The 16,745-nt window shown below is 38.3% G+C and overlaps 1 protein-coding gene across 1 annotated transcript in view; it reads left to right on the top strand.

Annotated features, from left to right (window-relative positions):
* The window catches only part of BEND2 (BEN domain containing 2), a 52,223-nt gene that overhangs the window by 10,836 nt on the left and 24,642 nt on the right, over positions 1-16,745 (top strand). Inside the window, exons 4-10 of the mRNA XM_058535512.1 lie at positions 2,299-2,373; positions 8,153-8,257; positions 8,769-9,180; positions 10,367-10,498; positions 12,024-12,134; positions 13,310-13,459; positions 15,123-15,272. Of these exons, the coding sequence (XP_058391495.1) occupies positions 2,299-2,373; positions 8,153-8,257; positions 8,769-9,180; positions 10,367-10,498; positions 12,024-12,134; positions 13,310-13,459; positions 15,123-15,272 (1,135 nt within the window). The remainder of the gene's footprint in view (positions 1-2,298; positions 2,374-8,152; positions 8,258-8,768; positions 9,181-10,366; positions 10,499-12,023; positions 12,135-13,309; positions 13,460-15,122; positions 15,273-16,745) is intronic.

Genomic DNA, 16,745 nt, shown 5'->3' with positions numbered 1-16,745 from the left:
GAGATTAATTTATTAAGAAAAATAGGTAGTTTAAGTGTTTCCTATTTTGTCCACAGAGTGGCGCTGTTGGATTATTTGAAAATCAAAAGCCATGTAACATTTGGTTCTTTGTTCCTGGTTAGAAACATTTGCTTTTAAAGCAGTTCTGGTGCCAGATTACTGGAAGACTAGTCTTTCTACCCTAAAGTACATAGCGGGTTAAGCTTGATGGAAAACAGTGTCTTAAGTGTAGGTGGGTGACTGAGAAAACAGTTCTGCTAGTACCTCTTTTCATGTTGTTGTAGTATTTACAATGAGCAGAAGTCCTTTAGGCCTTGGGTGCTTCTCGAAAGGGAAATTGAAGTCCTGAACTTTTCTTTCAGTTCTTTCTTTCATATTTCCTTTTGGTTTATTAATAAATCTTCCCTAGGCAAGAACATGAATACCTGATTGTGAAGAAGGTGGAAGTGTCATTTAATGAACGCATATCAGACTGAATACGTAATATTAGTTGCTAATTGCCAAACGTATTCACACTATCATAAAATGATTTAAATTCTTTTTCAGCCTTCATATGCTGCAGAGTTACTCTGAACTTGTGAGCTCAAGGAAATATTTCTCTCTCATGAATTTGTATGCTTCCTTAACAATGAGCACTTAATAGGACAATGAACACTTAACCATTTTATTTTCCTCTTTTCCTTATCTATTAGGAAATTCACAGCACTTTTATACCCTGTTTCAGTAGCTTTTCTAATTTTTGAAATCATTTTAGATTTACAGAAAAGTTGCAAAAATATTACAGAGAGTTCTCGTGTATACACTTCACACAACTTCCCTTAACGTTAACTTACCTGTATAACTTAAAATTATGGTAACTGTATAACCACAGTACAGTTTTCAAAACCGGGATATTAACATTGGTACCGTACGTTAGCTAAACTGCAGTCCATGTTTGAATTTCACCATTCCCCCTCCCCCATGTCCTGTTTCTGTTCCAGGATCCAGTCCAGTATCCCACATTGAACTGAGTTGTGTCTCCTTAGTTTCTTCTACTCTGTGACACTTTCTCTTTCTTTCTTTGTCTTTCATGACCTTGACATTTTTGATGAGTGTACTGATCACTTATTTTGTAATATGTCTCTCAATTTTGGTATGTCTGATACTTTTCTGTTGAATAGATTGAGATTGTACGTTTTTGGCAAGAACACCACACAAACGATGTTGTCTCCTCATTGAATCATATCAGGAGTACATGTTGTCTATATATCTTTTACTGGTGATGTTAACATTGATCACTTGGTTAACATGGTGTCTTCTGGATTTTTCCACTGTAAAGCTACTATTTTTCCCTTTGTAATTAATAAATATCTTGGGTGCGAGGGTACTTTGAGACTATGCTAATATCCTGTTTCTCCTAAACTTTTTGCCCACTGAGTTGAGTTAGCTCATGGATTTTACCTGCAACATTCACTACTGTGGTGTTTGCCTAATGGTGACTCTCTATTGCCCTCATTTCTTTGTATGTATTAATTGGAATTTATTTGTGAGGAAGAGCTGTCCTTTCTCCTCCATTATTTATTCAGTTATATATTTTATATCAATATGGACTCATGGGCATTTATTATATTATATGAGTTGTAATTCAATAGTATAATTTTATTGATCAAATTTTTTAGCTTTGGCTATTGGGAGCTCCTTCCAGTTGGCTCCTGTGGCCTTTTGACATGCCCCCACATTTTTTGAGCACTTCTTTATTTTCTGACATCACAAGATGTTCTGGATTCATTTATACTTTCCCTGCCCCAGCCATGGAATTCACCTATCTCCAAGGAGCCCTGGTTCCTTTTACTGGAGAGTGGTATTTAGAAACCAAGATCTGGACACTGGGAGTGTTCATTGCTACTCTTGTGTCATTGATCTTAAGCCGTCTTAGTGGACCAAGCTAGGAAATAAATGTATGTATACTAATCCATGCATACACATAAATCTATATTTTTATATATGGCTTTATGTATATTATAAACTATGTGTTCATACTGATATTCAGTAGCTTTCCTTAAACTTAGGTTCTTATATGATAACTTCTTTCCTTACCCCCCTTTTTAATCAGCTCTTATCTTTTTCATTCTCATATGAATGTGGGTTTTGGTTTTATTTTATGTCTGCTTTATGTTATAAGACTTCTGAAATCCTTTTGGAATGTAGGTGAAAAAGAAAAACAATTCAAATCGATAAATATATAAAGTGTTATTTTTTCTAGTGCTTAAATTGGCTCTTAGGGTTATTAAGCATTGACTATTTTTATTATATTAACAGGCGAGCAATGCATCTGAGGTTTTCTATGCTGAAAATCATCAAAACCGACTTATGGAAGTGCAACAGTGTTGCGAGGTATCAAAGTTCTGTCTCTTAAATGTAGTTTTCCAAAATATTGAGCTAAAATTTTTTTTACCTCATTTAATGTCATTGTACTATTAATAGAAATTTTGTTATGCCAAGTTCTGTATGATTATCACTCAATTGTGATGCATGAAAAAATTTCTAGTTAGAACAGATTCCCTAGGTGAAAAACTTGAGATAAAAATATGGCTTTTCTAGCTTTAAACAACAACAACAGCAACAGCAGCCCATAACTGGTCAAATGTAGTTAAGTCTCTTTCATCTAGATTGTTCAATATTTAATTTCTCCAACATACTCTTTTAAGGAAATTGGCTGATTTGGATGAAATTTATGATGTGCCTAAATGCATATCAAGATATCTCAATTGAAACAAAATGGCAGCCCACTGCTGTTCTTTAAAGAGTGTATCTTGCAGAGTTTTGAGGGGATTTTGTAAAAATTAGCATGTTGGTAGAGATTGATAGAAGTATGTAATTATCAAGGATTTTGTGAGCTGCATACCCTAGAGCTAATGATGTTTATAAAAAATAAATGTCTTAACATACAAAGTTTCTTGAATAAAATGAGCTAGCATACTTTGAAAAGTAAAAAATGTTTATGTGAGTCTTTATCATTATCATCATAGAGAACAGAAGTGGAATGCTTAAAGGGAACATATCAAGTCTTCTGGGGAAGGATGTATGGAGGGTGGGATGCCGGGGGGAGGGAGGGGGTTCTGATTGTGAGCAGGGCTATCCCTGGCCTGCCTTACATAGGCATCAACGACGACCTAGGTTGACACTGCTTTGCCAGGGCCTTCTGAGCAATTGTACAGGTGTGGTGAGATATAGCATCTACGATAAGAAATGTCCAGGTTCCAAAGTTACCCCCCTGAAATGGGCCCTGAGGGCTCCTCTTCGTTTCTGCTCATGTGCTAGCTCTCTGCTTTCTTCAACTCCTTCCCTTACCAGTCTAGACCACATGGTGCAGCACTTGCATTTTTCCTTTTTTTGTCCTTGCCCAGCATCCTCTTCAGTAAAACTCTGTCCAGGCTGTGAAGCAGAGGGGAGGACTTCTGCTGGGACCCGTCCACAGCCCTATAATCCTTCAATAGCTCTCTAGTCAGCTCTCTCCCTCATCCCCCAGGAGCTCCAGGCACCCCAATCCTTGCCTCTTATTTCATGGAGTAAATGGAGGGCATAGAGCAGAAATCCCCTCCAAGTCGTGATTCCTCTCCTCATAGCAAACAAATTTGCCTGGATCCACCCCTCTGCTGACTTCCTTCTCGAGCATTCGAATGGGAGAGGTGTCTTCCTTTGTAAGGCTAACACCTTTGCAGGTTTCTGCACCTGACCCTCTTTCCCTGAGCATTCGAATGGGAGAGGTGTCTTCCTTTGTAAGGCTAACACCTTTGCAGGTTTCTGCACCTGACCCTCTTTCCCTGTGCTCAGACACCTCCCTTCACGGGTCATCCCTCTCTCTCCTATATCTTCAGCTTCTGTCTCTATTGCTTTCAGCATATTCTCCCACAGTTTAAAAAAATCTCTTCTTTTCGCCTCCCATCCCTCTTTAGCTGTCATTCTTTCTCTTTCCTTCTCCTTAATAACCCAGCTCTTTGAAAATCATTTATATTCACTGTCTAAACATCTGACTTCCTGTTTTTATCTCTCTTTTTTAATCATAAAAGTAAGACATATGCACATAGTTCAAAGAAAAGTTAAACAGTAGACAGTGGGCTTCAATGAAATAAGGAAGTGCCCACCCTTTTTCTCTTCACCCTCAGCTCTATACTTTGGAGGTAACCACTTTTAATAGTCTTTACTTTAAATTCTTCTTGTGGTTTCTGCCATTATCTAAATAATATGCCTATACTCTATTTCTTTTGGTGTCAACTTTCAGTGTTAACTGTTAACTTTACCACTATGAAAGATGAGGAATTTAGCTCTTTCATCTTCCCCAAGTTGTAATTAGTTATGCTATTATTTGTAGTTCTTTATTGCTTACTGTTAGTTTTTACTAATGAACTTCTATTACCTGTTCTATTAGCTTTAGACAGCAGTCGTGCTCCATCGCATAAGAATTAGAAATTAGCAATCCACACACTATCTTCTACTTGTCTTCCTTCCAACTCCCGTTTCTCACATTCCTAACACCAGCAAAGTTTATAAATTCGGCTCTGTAAACTGTCAATAAGCCTTCCATGTTTTGGATGTAGGTTATTTCTAAAAATCAAAAAGAATCAGTGCTTACAATAGTAGGATTTTGTAAACATTATTTTCTATGGAACCAAGTAATGTCATTGGCCTCTCACAGGGCAAGAAATAGAATCTTACGTTGCTGATTCTCTACTGATCAGTGTCCTGAGCATCAAGGTCAATGGATTCTCTCCTGTCTTCTAGCAGCACTCAAAATCACGTCCGATTCTACTTAGTTTTCTATTTGGATTATGGCTTTACTTGTCTAAACATTTTCTTATGTAGGAGATTTTTTTCTCTTGGAATTTCTGCTGACCTTTTATTTATTTAATTTTGTTAAAAGAAGAAATACACCTTTTTCATTCCTTCACTGGGATTTTGAAGCTTCAGCTTCATATGGAATGGGATCTACTTTCTTCTTAAAGTCACTTTTACACAAATCCTTCCTGTTCTAACTTGAACCAATTACTTTATAGACACAAGTGTCACCTCAGTACTTCTTTCGGTGGCCTGCTGTTTCTTGGAGCCCATGGCTTCCTCATCTTGATTCCCTCTGGTTTTCTTTTTCATTTTCCCTGAGTAACTACCCCTTAAACATTTTTTTCCCCAGAAATGTGCATATGAGTTAAATTTCCAGAGTCTTTGCATATCTGAAATTGTCTTTGCGTCCTTTATATATCTTATGTCCCACATTTGTCCCTCACACTGAGTATGGAATTCTATGTTCAAAATTACTTTCCCATAGAAATTCTATTCTAGCGTCCAGTGTTCTTGAGAAGTCTGTTAGTATTATGATTCTGTATAGGTGAAATTTTTTCTCTGTCTTTGGAAACTTTTAGAATCTTTTCTTTATCCCTTTTCCATATATCCTGCTTAGCCCTACATGGGCCCTTTCAATTTGAAGATTTGTGTCATTCTTTAGCTCTGATAGAATTTTTTCTTCATTTCCTCCTTTCCATGTACTCTGTTCCCTCTATCTGGAATGACTTTTAGTTGGATGTGACAACTCCTATATCATCCATGTTGCTTAATGTTCATCTCATTTTCTGGATCTTTGACCTGTGTACAGTGTTCTGGGTAATACCCTTGACTTTATCTTCCTGATGTTCTATTGATTTTTTTTTTGGTAGAGTCAATCATATTTATAATTTTCAGTAATTTGTTCTTATTTTCTGATTGCCACTATTTTATAGTGTTATATTCTTGTTTTATGGATGTGTGAAATCAACCCGAATAATCTCTTCAAGCATACTATTTGGATTATTAAAAGTGTTCTTCTTCTGGGGCTGCCTGGTGGCGCAGCAGTTAAGTGCACGCGCTCCGCTGTGGCTGCCTGGGGTTCGCAGGTTCAGATCCTGGGTGCGCACTGACGCACCGCTTGTTAAGCCATGCTGTGGCGGCGTCCCATATAAAGTAGAGGAAGATGGGCACGGATGTTAGCCCAGGGCCAGTCTTCCTCAGCAAAAAGAGGAGGATTGGCAGATGTTAGCTCAGGGCTAGTCCTCCTCACACACACACACACACACAAAAAGTGTTCTTCTGTTTTTGAAACTACATCTTTCTCTTCTAAGTTCATTTGTACTATCGATTGGTCACTCTCTGCTCAGTCTAAACCTACCTGAATGATTTCCTCTTCACCAAAGGTTTGATTCAGTACAGTTCCGACTCTCAAATCTGTCTTACCCTATGCTGCTCTCCCCAGAATCATGTTTGTATCTAGCCGCCTGCTGGAGAACTCTACATAATGTGCAAAAAATTATCTTTTCCATATTCTCTCTCTCAGGTTAACTACCATCATCTCCTTAATTGTTTAAGCCAGAAATTCAGACATTGTCCTTGATTAGTTCCTTCCCCTCTCCCCCATTTACCAAGTCCTGATGATTCTCTCTTCTTAATATCACTCAAAACAGTTTTTTCCATCCTAACCAACACGACCTTGATCCAGACCCTCATCATTTTTCATTTTGAACTTTTCTAAAAATGAGTCTGCCTCGTGTCTTTCCCACGCTTGAGTTTCTATTGCCTTCAGGGTAAAAATCTAAATATGGTACTACTTGCCTCCCCAGCCTCCTTTCCCAACACTTTTTCCTCTAAGTCTCATGCTTTACTCTAAACTAGAAATAGTTCTCTAAATATATTATGATTATTCATGTTCTGGCATTTTTGAATATGCTGTTCCTTCTGCCCTGTATGCCCTTCCATGCATCTTCACCTGGAGAACAATTTCTCATCTTTTAATTCTCAACACAGACATATCCTTCTCTGAAAAGCCTGCCATAACTGCCAGCCTGGGTTAGGTACCCTTTTTCTGTGCACATTTAGCCTCCTGTTCTTACTTGTGTTATGGCACTGGTAATAATAGTGATAATAGACAATTGAGCACTATTGGACCAGTCATCGTGCAGTATTGTTATTATTGTGTTAGTATTAACATAATATTATAGCACCTTGCTTTGTCCTCAAGAGAACTCTGAGAGAGGTTTTCACAATCTATTGAGAGATTGAAGCACAGAGAAGTTAAGTAACTTGCCCAAGGTCACAGAGCTAATAAGTGGCAGAACTCTAGTATTTGAACCCAACTTCATTCCCCTAGAGCCTCTGCTGTTTACCTCAGTGCTAGAGGCCAGTGGGTCTCACACTTGATCGTGCCTCAGAATCATCTGGAGGGCTTGTGAAAACACGGATCTCGGCCCCCACTCTCCGAGTTCCCGAGTCAGTAGGTGATATTGATGCCGCTGGTCCACAGACCACACTTTGAGAACCACTGCTCCAGCCTGCTAATCCCTTTCTCTATTGGGATCGTCTCTTTACTTGTCTCTCTCTCCAGCTAAAATGGGAGTTCCTTAGGGCAGGAGCTGGCTTTTTTTGTGGTTTGTTGTTGTTTTTTTTAAGATCTATGTTCCCAGCATCTAGCAAAGTAGTTCTGACAGGTGGTGGGCCCTCAATGAGTGTTTATTTGAATGCATGAGTGAGGAAATGGTTCTGGCCTCTTATTTAAGTGTATCTTCTGCCCGAATGAAATTTCTGTGTATTTCAAGAATTCTCAGGTTTTATCAGTCACACAGCTGATTGGCATGCAGGGGACATATACTCAAAGGTTTTGTAAGGTTCATTGTTGATTGCATGATTTTAAAATACTTTGAAGCCGGAAGTCACATGTGTTCTGTTTGGCTCATTGTTCTTTCCCGAGTGGAACGCTCACTGCCTGTTAGTTCAATGCCATCATCATATGGAAAGAGGCTCTTTGGCCTTTTAGCAGATTTGAAAATTTCTTTCCTAAAATGGCACCTTCCTTGATGTAAAATGACTCCATCATAAGTGTGATGGCTTATAGGAATTGTGGGACATTGACTTTCCAGTAGTAAAGCTTCTTAAAATGCTAGAATGACATGGAGTGGTTGAGGAGGAGGTGGGGGCTCCTCACCTCAGCCAGCTCGGCTCTATGTCACCTACAGCCAGGCATCAAGTGGAAAATGAGACGTTTTTGACGGCTTGAGAACTTTGTTTCTAGCAGTAGAATTTGGCTTATTGATCTTTTTATATGTTACTTTTCATTTGAAATAGGAACTACTAAAATATTTTTTTACTATAATAGGATTTACGTGAACTTATTGAAAACACGAATAGACAGGTGAACCACCTTTATGGAATCATTTCAAAAGGTCAACATCCTTGGGAGAAACCATTATCATTCAACTGCGTAAGTGTTATAAAAACATTTTTACTTCTTCGATAAACCTCTAGTTCCTAAAGATGCCAATCAGTTAGAAGTGAGTGAGAACTAATAACTCTGTGAGATTGCAAGGCTGATCTAGAATTACTTTAGCAGCCCCTAGAAGACTAAACCTCTGTGGGAAGAATGCTGAAGTTTAGGCTTGAGAAATTATGACACTGAATATTTTTATGTTTGTAACCATAACGTATAAAATGCAATCAAAATGTAGGGTTGAAGAGGAATAAAAATCATATAATAAAAATTCAGCATTTGTCTTTAATTGTGGAAAACGATATTGCAGGGAAAATAGGTATTCATGCTTTCACACACTTTTTAATTCTCAGTTTCACTCACAGGTGATTTATACTGGGTTTGTGTCATTTTAGAGGTCAACTGGATTTACACAAAAAAGTTTTGATTGTATACTTCATGGAGAAATTAAAGTGCAGGAACCAGAGAAGAGAGCTTAACCCATTCTGTTCTCTTACCTGGACAGGGAGATGGCAGCCCGTCTTTACCAGCGGAAAGACAGGAAAGCTGTGTCCAGACCAGCCCTGAGGGCACATCGCTTCAGTCAACAGCACTCCCGGAAGTGCAGCAGCTGGGCCTCTGGGATAGTTCACTTCCCAAAATCGTCTCTGTACATTCGTTACAGCCGTTTTACACACCAGGCGGCCCAGTACCTGGTCTCTCTGTCCTCTCCTGCCCTGTGGGTGAAGGTGCTGAAACTACCAACAGTGTTACCTCGTCTGCCCAGCCAACTCTGGCAGTACCTACAGCAGTTCTGCCACAAGGAGAACCCAGTCTGGCCAACATCCCTGAAATAATGAAATATGCAATTTTGCTGGGAAATAACAGCATAGGTCCAGACACTGTCTCGTCATCTCTCGGCATCCCTCCCAATTTTGGTGAGTTTGAAGTGTCACATGTTATAAATAGCATCCTCTAATCTAGATTAAAAAGCATCCTTAATGCAAACTAGCAAGAACTATTCTTTTTAATTAAAAGTTTTATATTGAGATAATTGTAGAGTCATAAGGGGTTGTAAGAAATAATACAGAATGATACCCTTTACCCAGTTTCCCCCGATGGTAGCATCTTGCAAAACTATAGTAAAATATCACCACCAGGATATTGATGTTGATATAATCCACGGATCTTATCCAGCTGTCCTCAGTTTGACTTGTATTCATTTGTGTGTCTGTGCATCTAGTTCTATGTGATTTTATTACGTGAGAAGGTTTGTATGTCCACCACCAGAGTCAAGGTACAGAACATTTTCATCACCACAAGGATCACTTGTGTTGTCCTTTTATAACCACACTCATCACCCTCTGGTGGCCCTGCCCTCCCCATTCCCCTGTCCCTAACTCTTGGCAACCAGTGATCTATTCTTCATCTCTAGAACTTTGTCACTTCATCATTGTTATATAGTCGGATGCGTATAGGATGTAACCTTTTGATATTGGCTTTTTTCACTCAACTTAAGTCCCTAATGGCAACCAAGTTGTTGCATGTGTCTCTAGTTCCTTCCTTTTTATTGCTGAGTACTATTCCATGGTATAGATGTGCCATAGTTTAACTGTTCATCTGTTGAAGAAAATTTTACATTTTTTTTCCAGTTTTTGACTCTTAGGAGTAAGGCTGCTGTGAATATTCATGTACAGGTTTTTGTGTAAATAGAAGTTTTCATTTCTCTGACATGAATACCCAAGAGTGCAATTGCTGGTTATAGGTTGATTGCATCTTTAGTTTTATGAGAAACTACCTGTTTTCTAGTGTAGCTATACCATTTTGCATTCCTGCCAGCTATGTATGAGTGATCCGGTTTCTCTGCATCCGTATTTCTGCTCTTTCCATTGTTCTTTCTTTCTTCTAATGTTTCATGATTCCGTCTTTCATCATACTTTTTCTGATAGGTTTTCCCTTAGTCTTTCTTTAAGAATGAGTCTGCTGGGGACAAAATCTTTTAGTTTTCTTTTGTGTGAGAATGTCTTTATTTCCCCCTTCTTTCCTGAAGGATAGTTTCACCCAGTATAGAATTTGCGGATGAGAGTTCTTGTATTATAGCTCTTGAAAACTTTTTATTTATAGAAATGCCAGGAATAGGAGAAACCAGCTTTGAATCAATCAACAGCACTGAATCAATATATTACCCAACTTCATTGGGAAATGACAGTGGCCAAGATACTGCCTCTTCATCTGACTTCATCCTTCCCAATTTTGGTGAGTTTGAAATGACACATATTACAAATAGCACTGTTTAATCTAGATCCAACATCCTTAATGCAAGTCAGTGGTAGCTCTTTTTTTAATTAAGCTTTTTATTTTGAGATACTTTTAGATTCACATGTAGTTGTAAGAAATTATACAGAGATCCCATTTGTGCTTTACCCATTTTCCCCAACGATAACATCTTGCAAAACTATAGTAAAATATTACTCAGGATACTGACATTGATTAAATCCACATTTGTGTGTGTGTGTGTGTGTGTGTGTGTGTGTGTGTATTTGGTTCTGTGCAATTTTATTCCATGAGTTGGTGTAACTGTCCACCACCACAGTTGTGATACAGAACACTTCTGTCATCACCACAAGGACCCTTCATCTTGCCCTTTTATACCACAGCCACCTCCCTCTGGTCACCCTTTCCTCCCACCCTGCCCCATCCTAACCCCTGGCAAGCAATGAATTCATCTCCCTTTCTATAATTTTGTCACTTGAATATTGTTATTTAAATGGAATAGAATACTATATAACCTTTTGGGCATGGCTTTTTTTCACTAAAATTAATTTCCTGGAGATTCATACCAATTTTGCATGTACCAATAGTTCTTTCCTTTGTATTATTGAGTACTATTCCATCGTATGGATGTACAACTGTTTATCTGTTTACCCTTTGAAAGACACCTGGGATATTTGCAATTTTTGGCTATATCAGGTTAAGCTCTATGAACAGTCATGTACCAGTTTTTGTGTAAACATAAGTTTACGTTTCTTTTATTATTATTATTATTTTTTTTTTGTGAGGAAGATCAGCCCTGAGCTAACATCCATGCTAATCCTCCTCTTTTTGCTGAGGAAGACCGGCTCTGAGCTAACATCTATTGCCAATACTCCTCCTTTTTTTCCCCCAAAGCCCCGGTAGATAGTTGTATGTCACACTTGCACATCCTTCTAGTTGCTGCATGTGGGACACGGCCTCAGCATGGCCGGAGAAGCGGTGTGTCAGTGCGTGCCCAGGATCTGAACCCGGCTGCCAGTAGCAGAGTGCGCGCACTTAACCGCTAAACCATGGGGCCGGCCCCTACATTTCTTTTAGATGAATGCCCAAGAGGGCAATTCTGGGTCATATTGTAATTCCATGTTTAGTTTTATAAGAAACTGCTAAAATATTTTTTCAGAAGAGCTGCACCATTTTACCTTCCACCCATAATATATAAGTGATACAATTTCTCTGCATGCATATTTCTTCTCTTTCCATTGTTCGTTCTTCTTGCTGCTCAAAGATCCATTCTTTCATCATATCCTTTCTGTTTGAAGATTTTCCTTTAGCCTGTCTTTAAGGGTATGTCTGTAAGGGACAAGTTCTTTTAGTTTTAGAGAGTGGCTTTTAGTTTTCCTTCATGTAAGAGCATCTTTATTTCCCATAGATTAATGAAGGATAGTTTCGCTACATATAAAATTAATGGTTGAGAGTTCTTTTCTTAAGCACTTAAAAAATGTTCTTCCTATATATATGCCAGAAACAGCAGAAACCAGCCTGGAAAACAACCTTGAGAAAATGAATTACCCAACTTTATTGGGAAATGACAATGGCCAGTGTTCTTCCTCTTCATCTGTCAGTCTCCCACCCGGTTTTGGTGAGTTTCACTTGCTACATATTACAAGTAGCACTATTTAACCTAGATGCATCAACATCCTTAGTGCAAGCTAGCGGTAGCTCATTTTTTTAAATTAAACTTTTTATTTTGAAATAATTTTAGATTCACATATATGTGTAGAAAACGATGTAAAGAGATCCCTTTTGCACTTTACTCTTTTCTCCCAATGATAGCATCTTGTAAAACGTCACAACAAAACTATAGTAAAACATCACAATTGACAATGATATAATACACAGATGTTATTGAGATACCCCCAGTTTTACTTGTAGTAATTTATGTGTATTTATATTTATTTCTATCTAATTTTGTCACAAGAGTAGGTTTGATATCCACCACCACAGTCAAAATACAGAACATTTCCATCACCGTAAGGATGCCTCACCTTGCCCTTTTATAACCACACCAACCTCTCTCAGGTCCCTGTTTCCTTCTCCACTGTCCGTTCCCTAACCCCTGGCAAACCCTGGTCTCTATAATTTTGTCACTTCAAGAGTGTTACATAAAGGGAATCTTATGGTATGTAACCTTTGAGGATTGTCTTTTTTTTTCACTCAGCATAATTCCCTGAAGATTCTTCCAGGTTGTTGCATGTATCAATACTTCCTCCCTATTTATTGATGAATAGTTTTCCATGGTTTCAATATGCAATAGTTGTTTTTAACCATTCACCCATTGAAGGACATTAGTTCTTTTTTTTTCCAGTTTTTGGTATTAGGAGTTAAGCTGCTATGAACATCCATGTACTGGTTTTTGTATAAACATAAGTTTTTATTTCTCTGTCATGAATGCCAAGAGTGCAATTGTTGAGTCTTATGGTAATAGCATGTTTAGTTTTATAAGAAACTGTCAAACAGTTTTCCAGAGAGGCTGTACCATTTTTCATTCTCACTAGCAATGTATGGGTGATCCAGTTTCTCCTCATCCATATTTCTGTTCTTTCCATTGTTCTTTCTTCCTTCTTGATGCTCCAAATTTCCTTCTTTCATCATATCCTTTCTGTTTGAAGATTTTCCTTTAGCCTTTCTATATGGGTAAGTCTGCTAGGGACAAATTCTTTTGGTTTTCCTTTGTTTCAGAATGTCTTTATTTCATCTTTTTCCTGAAGGATAGTTTCGCCTTAGGATTCACTGTTGAGAGTTCTTTTCTTTCAGCACCTGAAAAACTCATACTTATAGAAATGCCAGGAAAAGAAGAAACTGGCCTGGAAAACAGCTCTCAGACAGTGTATTACCCAGCTTTGGTGGGAAGTATCGGTGGTCCAGATACTGGCTCTTCATCTCTCTCCCTGCCACCTGATTCTGGTGAGTTTGAAATGATACATATTTTAAGTAGCACTGTTTAATCTAGATCCATCAACATCCTTAATACAAGCCAGTTGCAGCTCTTTCTTTAACTTTTTATTTTGATGTAATTTAAAATTCACATGCAGTTGTAAGAAATAATACAGAGAGATCCCATTTATGCTTTACCTATTTTCCTCGATGATAACAGCTTGCAAAACTGTAGTGTGGTGTCACATCTGGATATTGACATTGATACAATCCACAGATGTTATTGACTTGCCTCCAGTTTTATTTGTATCTGTGTGTGTGTGTGTACACGTTCATGTGTGTAATTAGCACTATGCAATTTTATCACATGAGTAGGTTTGCATGTCCACCACCACAGTCAAGGTAGAGGCCATTTCCATCACTCAAAGATCCCTTGTTATTGCCCTTTTACAACCACACCCACCCTCCCTTCCCGCAAGATCTATCCCTGACACTTGGCTACCATTGAGCTCTTCTTTGTTTCTATAATTTTGTCTCTTCAGATTGTTATATAAGTGGAATCATACCCTATATAACCTTTTGGGATTAGCTTTTTCACTCAGCTTAATTCCCTAAAGATTCATCCAGTTTGTTGCATATATCAATAGTTTATTACTATTATTCCTGAATAGTATTCCGTGCTATGGCTATACTACATTTTGTTTAACTGTTCACCTGTTGAAGGACCTCTGGGTTTCTTTCAGTTTTTGGCTATTAGGAGTAAAGCAGCTATAAATATTCATATATACATTTTTGTGTAAATATGAGTTTTCATTTCTCAATAGGTCCTTTCTATCGATGAAGAGTTTTCCATGATATAGATATGCAGCAGTTTTTTTTTAAAAAAACATTCACACATTGAAGGACATCTGTTTTTTTCTTTCCAAGTTTCTGGATACTGCAAGTAAAGCTGCTATGAACATTCATGTACTGATTTTTGTGTAAATATAGGTTTTCATTTCTCTGTCATGAATGCCAAGAGTGCAATTGCTTGATCTTATGGTAATAGCATGTTTAGCTTTATAAGAAACTGCCAAACAGTTTTCCAGAGAGGCTGTACCATTTTACATTCCCAACAGCTATGTATGGGTGATCCAGTTTCTCCCCATCCATATTTCTGATATTTCCATTGTTATTTCTTCCTTCCTGATACTCCAGGATTCCATCTTTCATAATATCCTTTCTGTTTAAAGATTTCCCTTTAGCTATTTTTTTTATTGAGTTTACACTGGTTTATAACATTATATAAAAATCAGGTGTACATCATTATATTTCTGCTTCTGTGTAGACTACATAGTGTTCACCACCCAAAGTCTGGTCACCATCCGTCACTGTACACATGTGCCCTTTTACCCCTTTCACCCTCCCCCCTTCCCCTCTGGTAACCACCAAACTATTCTCTGTGTCTATGTGTTTGTTGTTGTTTTTATATTCTACATATGAGTGAAATCACATGGTATTTGGCTTTCTCCGTCTGGCTGATTTCGCTTAGCATAATACCCTCAATCCTTTAGCTGTTTTTTAAGGATAACTCTGCTAGGGACAATTTTTAAAAAAATTTTCCTTTGTGTCAGAATGTTTTTATTTCCCCTTCTTTCCTGAAGGATAATCTCACCCAGTATAGAATTCACAGCTGAGAGTTCTTGTCTTTCAGCAGCTGAAAAAATTATGCTTATAGAAATGCCAGGAAAAGCAGAAACCAGCCTGGAAAACAGCTCTCAAACAGTGTATTACCCAACTTCACTGGGAAATGACAGTGGCCCAGATACTGCTGCTTCATCTTGCTCCATCCCACCCAATTTTGGTGAGTTTGAAATGATACATATGTCAAGTAGCACTGTTTAATCTAGATCCATCAGCATCCTTAATGTGAGCTAGTGGTAGCTCTTTTTTAAATTAAACTTTCAATTTTGTGGTAATTTAAGACACACACGTAGTTGTAAGAAATAATACAGAGAGATACCGTTTATGCTTTACCCATTTCTCCCAACAATAACATCTTGCAAAACTATAATAGAACATCACACAGGACATTGACATTGATAAAATCCCTAGTTTAATTGTATTGTATCTCCCTAGTTTAATTGTATTGATTTGTGTGCATGTGTTTAGTTTTATTTGATTTTATCACATGAGTAGGTTTGACGTCCACCATCACAGTCAAGATATAGAACATTTCCATCACCATAAGGATGCCTCATCTTGCCCTTTTGTAACCACATCCATCTCAGCATAATTCCCTGAAGATTTATCTGACTTGTTGCGTGTATCACTAGTGTATATTTTTATTCCTGAGTATTATTCCATGGTATGGATGTACCACGGTTTGTGTATTGGTTCACTGTTGAAGAACTAGATTTTTTCCAATTTTCGGTATTACGAGTAAAATTGCTCTGACTGTTCATGTATAGGTTTTTGTGTAAACATGAGTTTTGATTTCTCTTAGATAAATGCCCAAGAGTACAAATGCTTGGTTGTATAGTAATTGCATGTTTGGTTTTATAAGAAACTGCCAAACAGTTGTCCAGAGAGGCTGTACCATTTTACTTTCCTACCATCAATGTGTGAGTGATCCAGTTTCTCTGCATCCATATTTCTGCTGCTTTCATTGTTCTTTCTTCCTTTTTTATGCTCCAAGATTTGTTCTTTCATCATTCTTTTCTTTCTTTTTTTTTAAATGAATGTTATTACTGTTGTGTACAGACAGCCTTCTTTCTTTTTATTTATTTATTTATTTTTTCCCCCAAAGCCCCAGTAGAGAGTTGTATGTCACAGCTGCACATCCTTCTAGTTGCTGTATGTGGGATGCGGCCTCAGCATGGCCGGAGAAGCAGTGCGTTGGTGCGCGCCTGGGATCCGAACCCGGGCCGCCAGCAGCGGAGCACGTGCACTTAACTGCTAAGCCACGGGGCCGGCCCTCATCATTCTTTTCTGATAGAAGATTTTCTTTTTTTGTTGTTGTTGTGAGGAGATCAGCCCTGTGCTAACATCTGCCAATCCTCCTCTTTTTTTTTGCTGAGGAAGACTGGCCCTGGGCTAACATCCGTGCCCATCTTCCTCCACTTTATATGGGACACCGCCGCAGCATAGCTTGCCAAGCAGTGTGTCGGTGCATGCCCGGGATCCGAACTGGCGAACCCCGGGCCACCGCAGCGGAGCACGCGCACTTAACCGCTTGCACCACCAGGCCGGTCCCTAGAAGATTTTCCTTTAGCTATTCTCAAGTGTAAGTCAACTAGTGACAAATACTTTTAGCTTTTCTTCATGTGAGAATGTC

This window comes from Diceros bicornis, chromosome X (genome assembly GCF_020826845.1).
Source record: "Diceros bicornis minor isolate mBicDic1 chromosome X, mDicBic1.mat.cur, whole genome shotgun sequence".
In the NCBI taxonomy this organism is placed as follows: Eukaryota; Metazoa; Chordata; class Mammalia; order Perissodactyla; family Rhinocerotidae; genus Diceros; species Diceros bicornis.
This window is presented reverse-complemented; position numbering and strand designations above follow the sequence as displayed.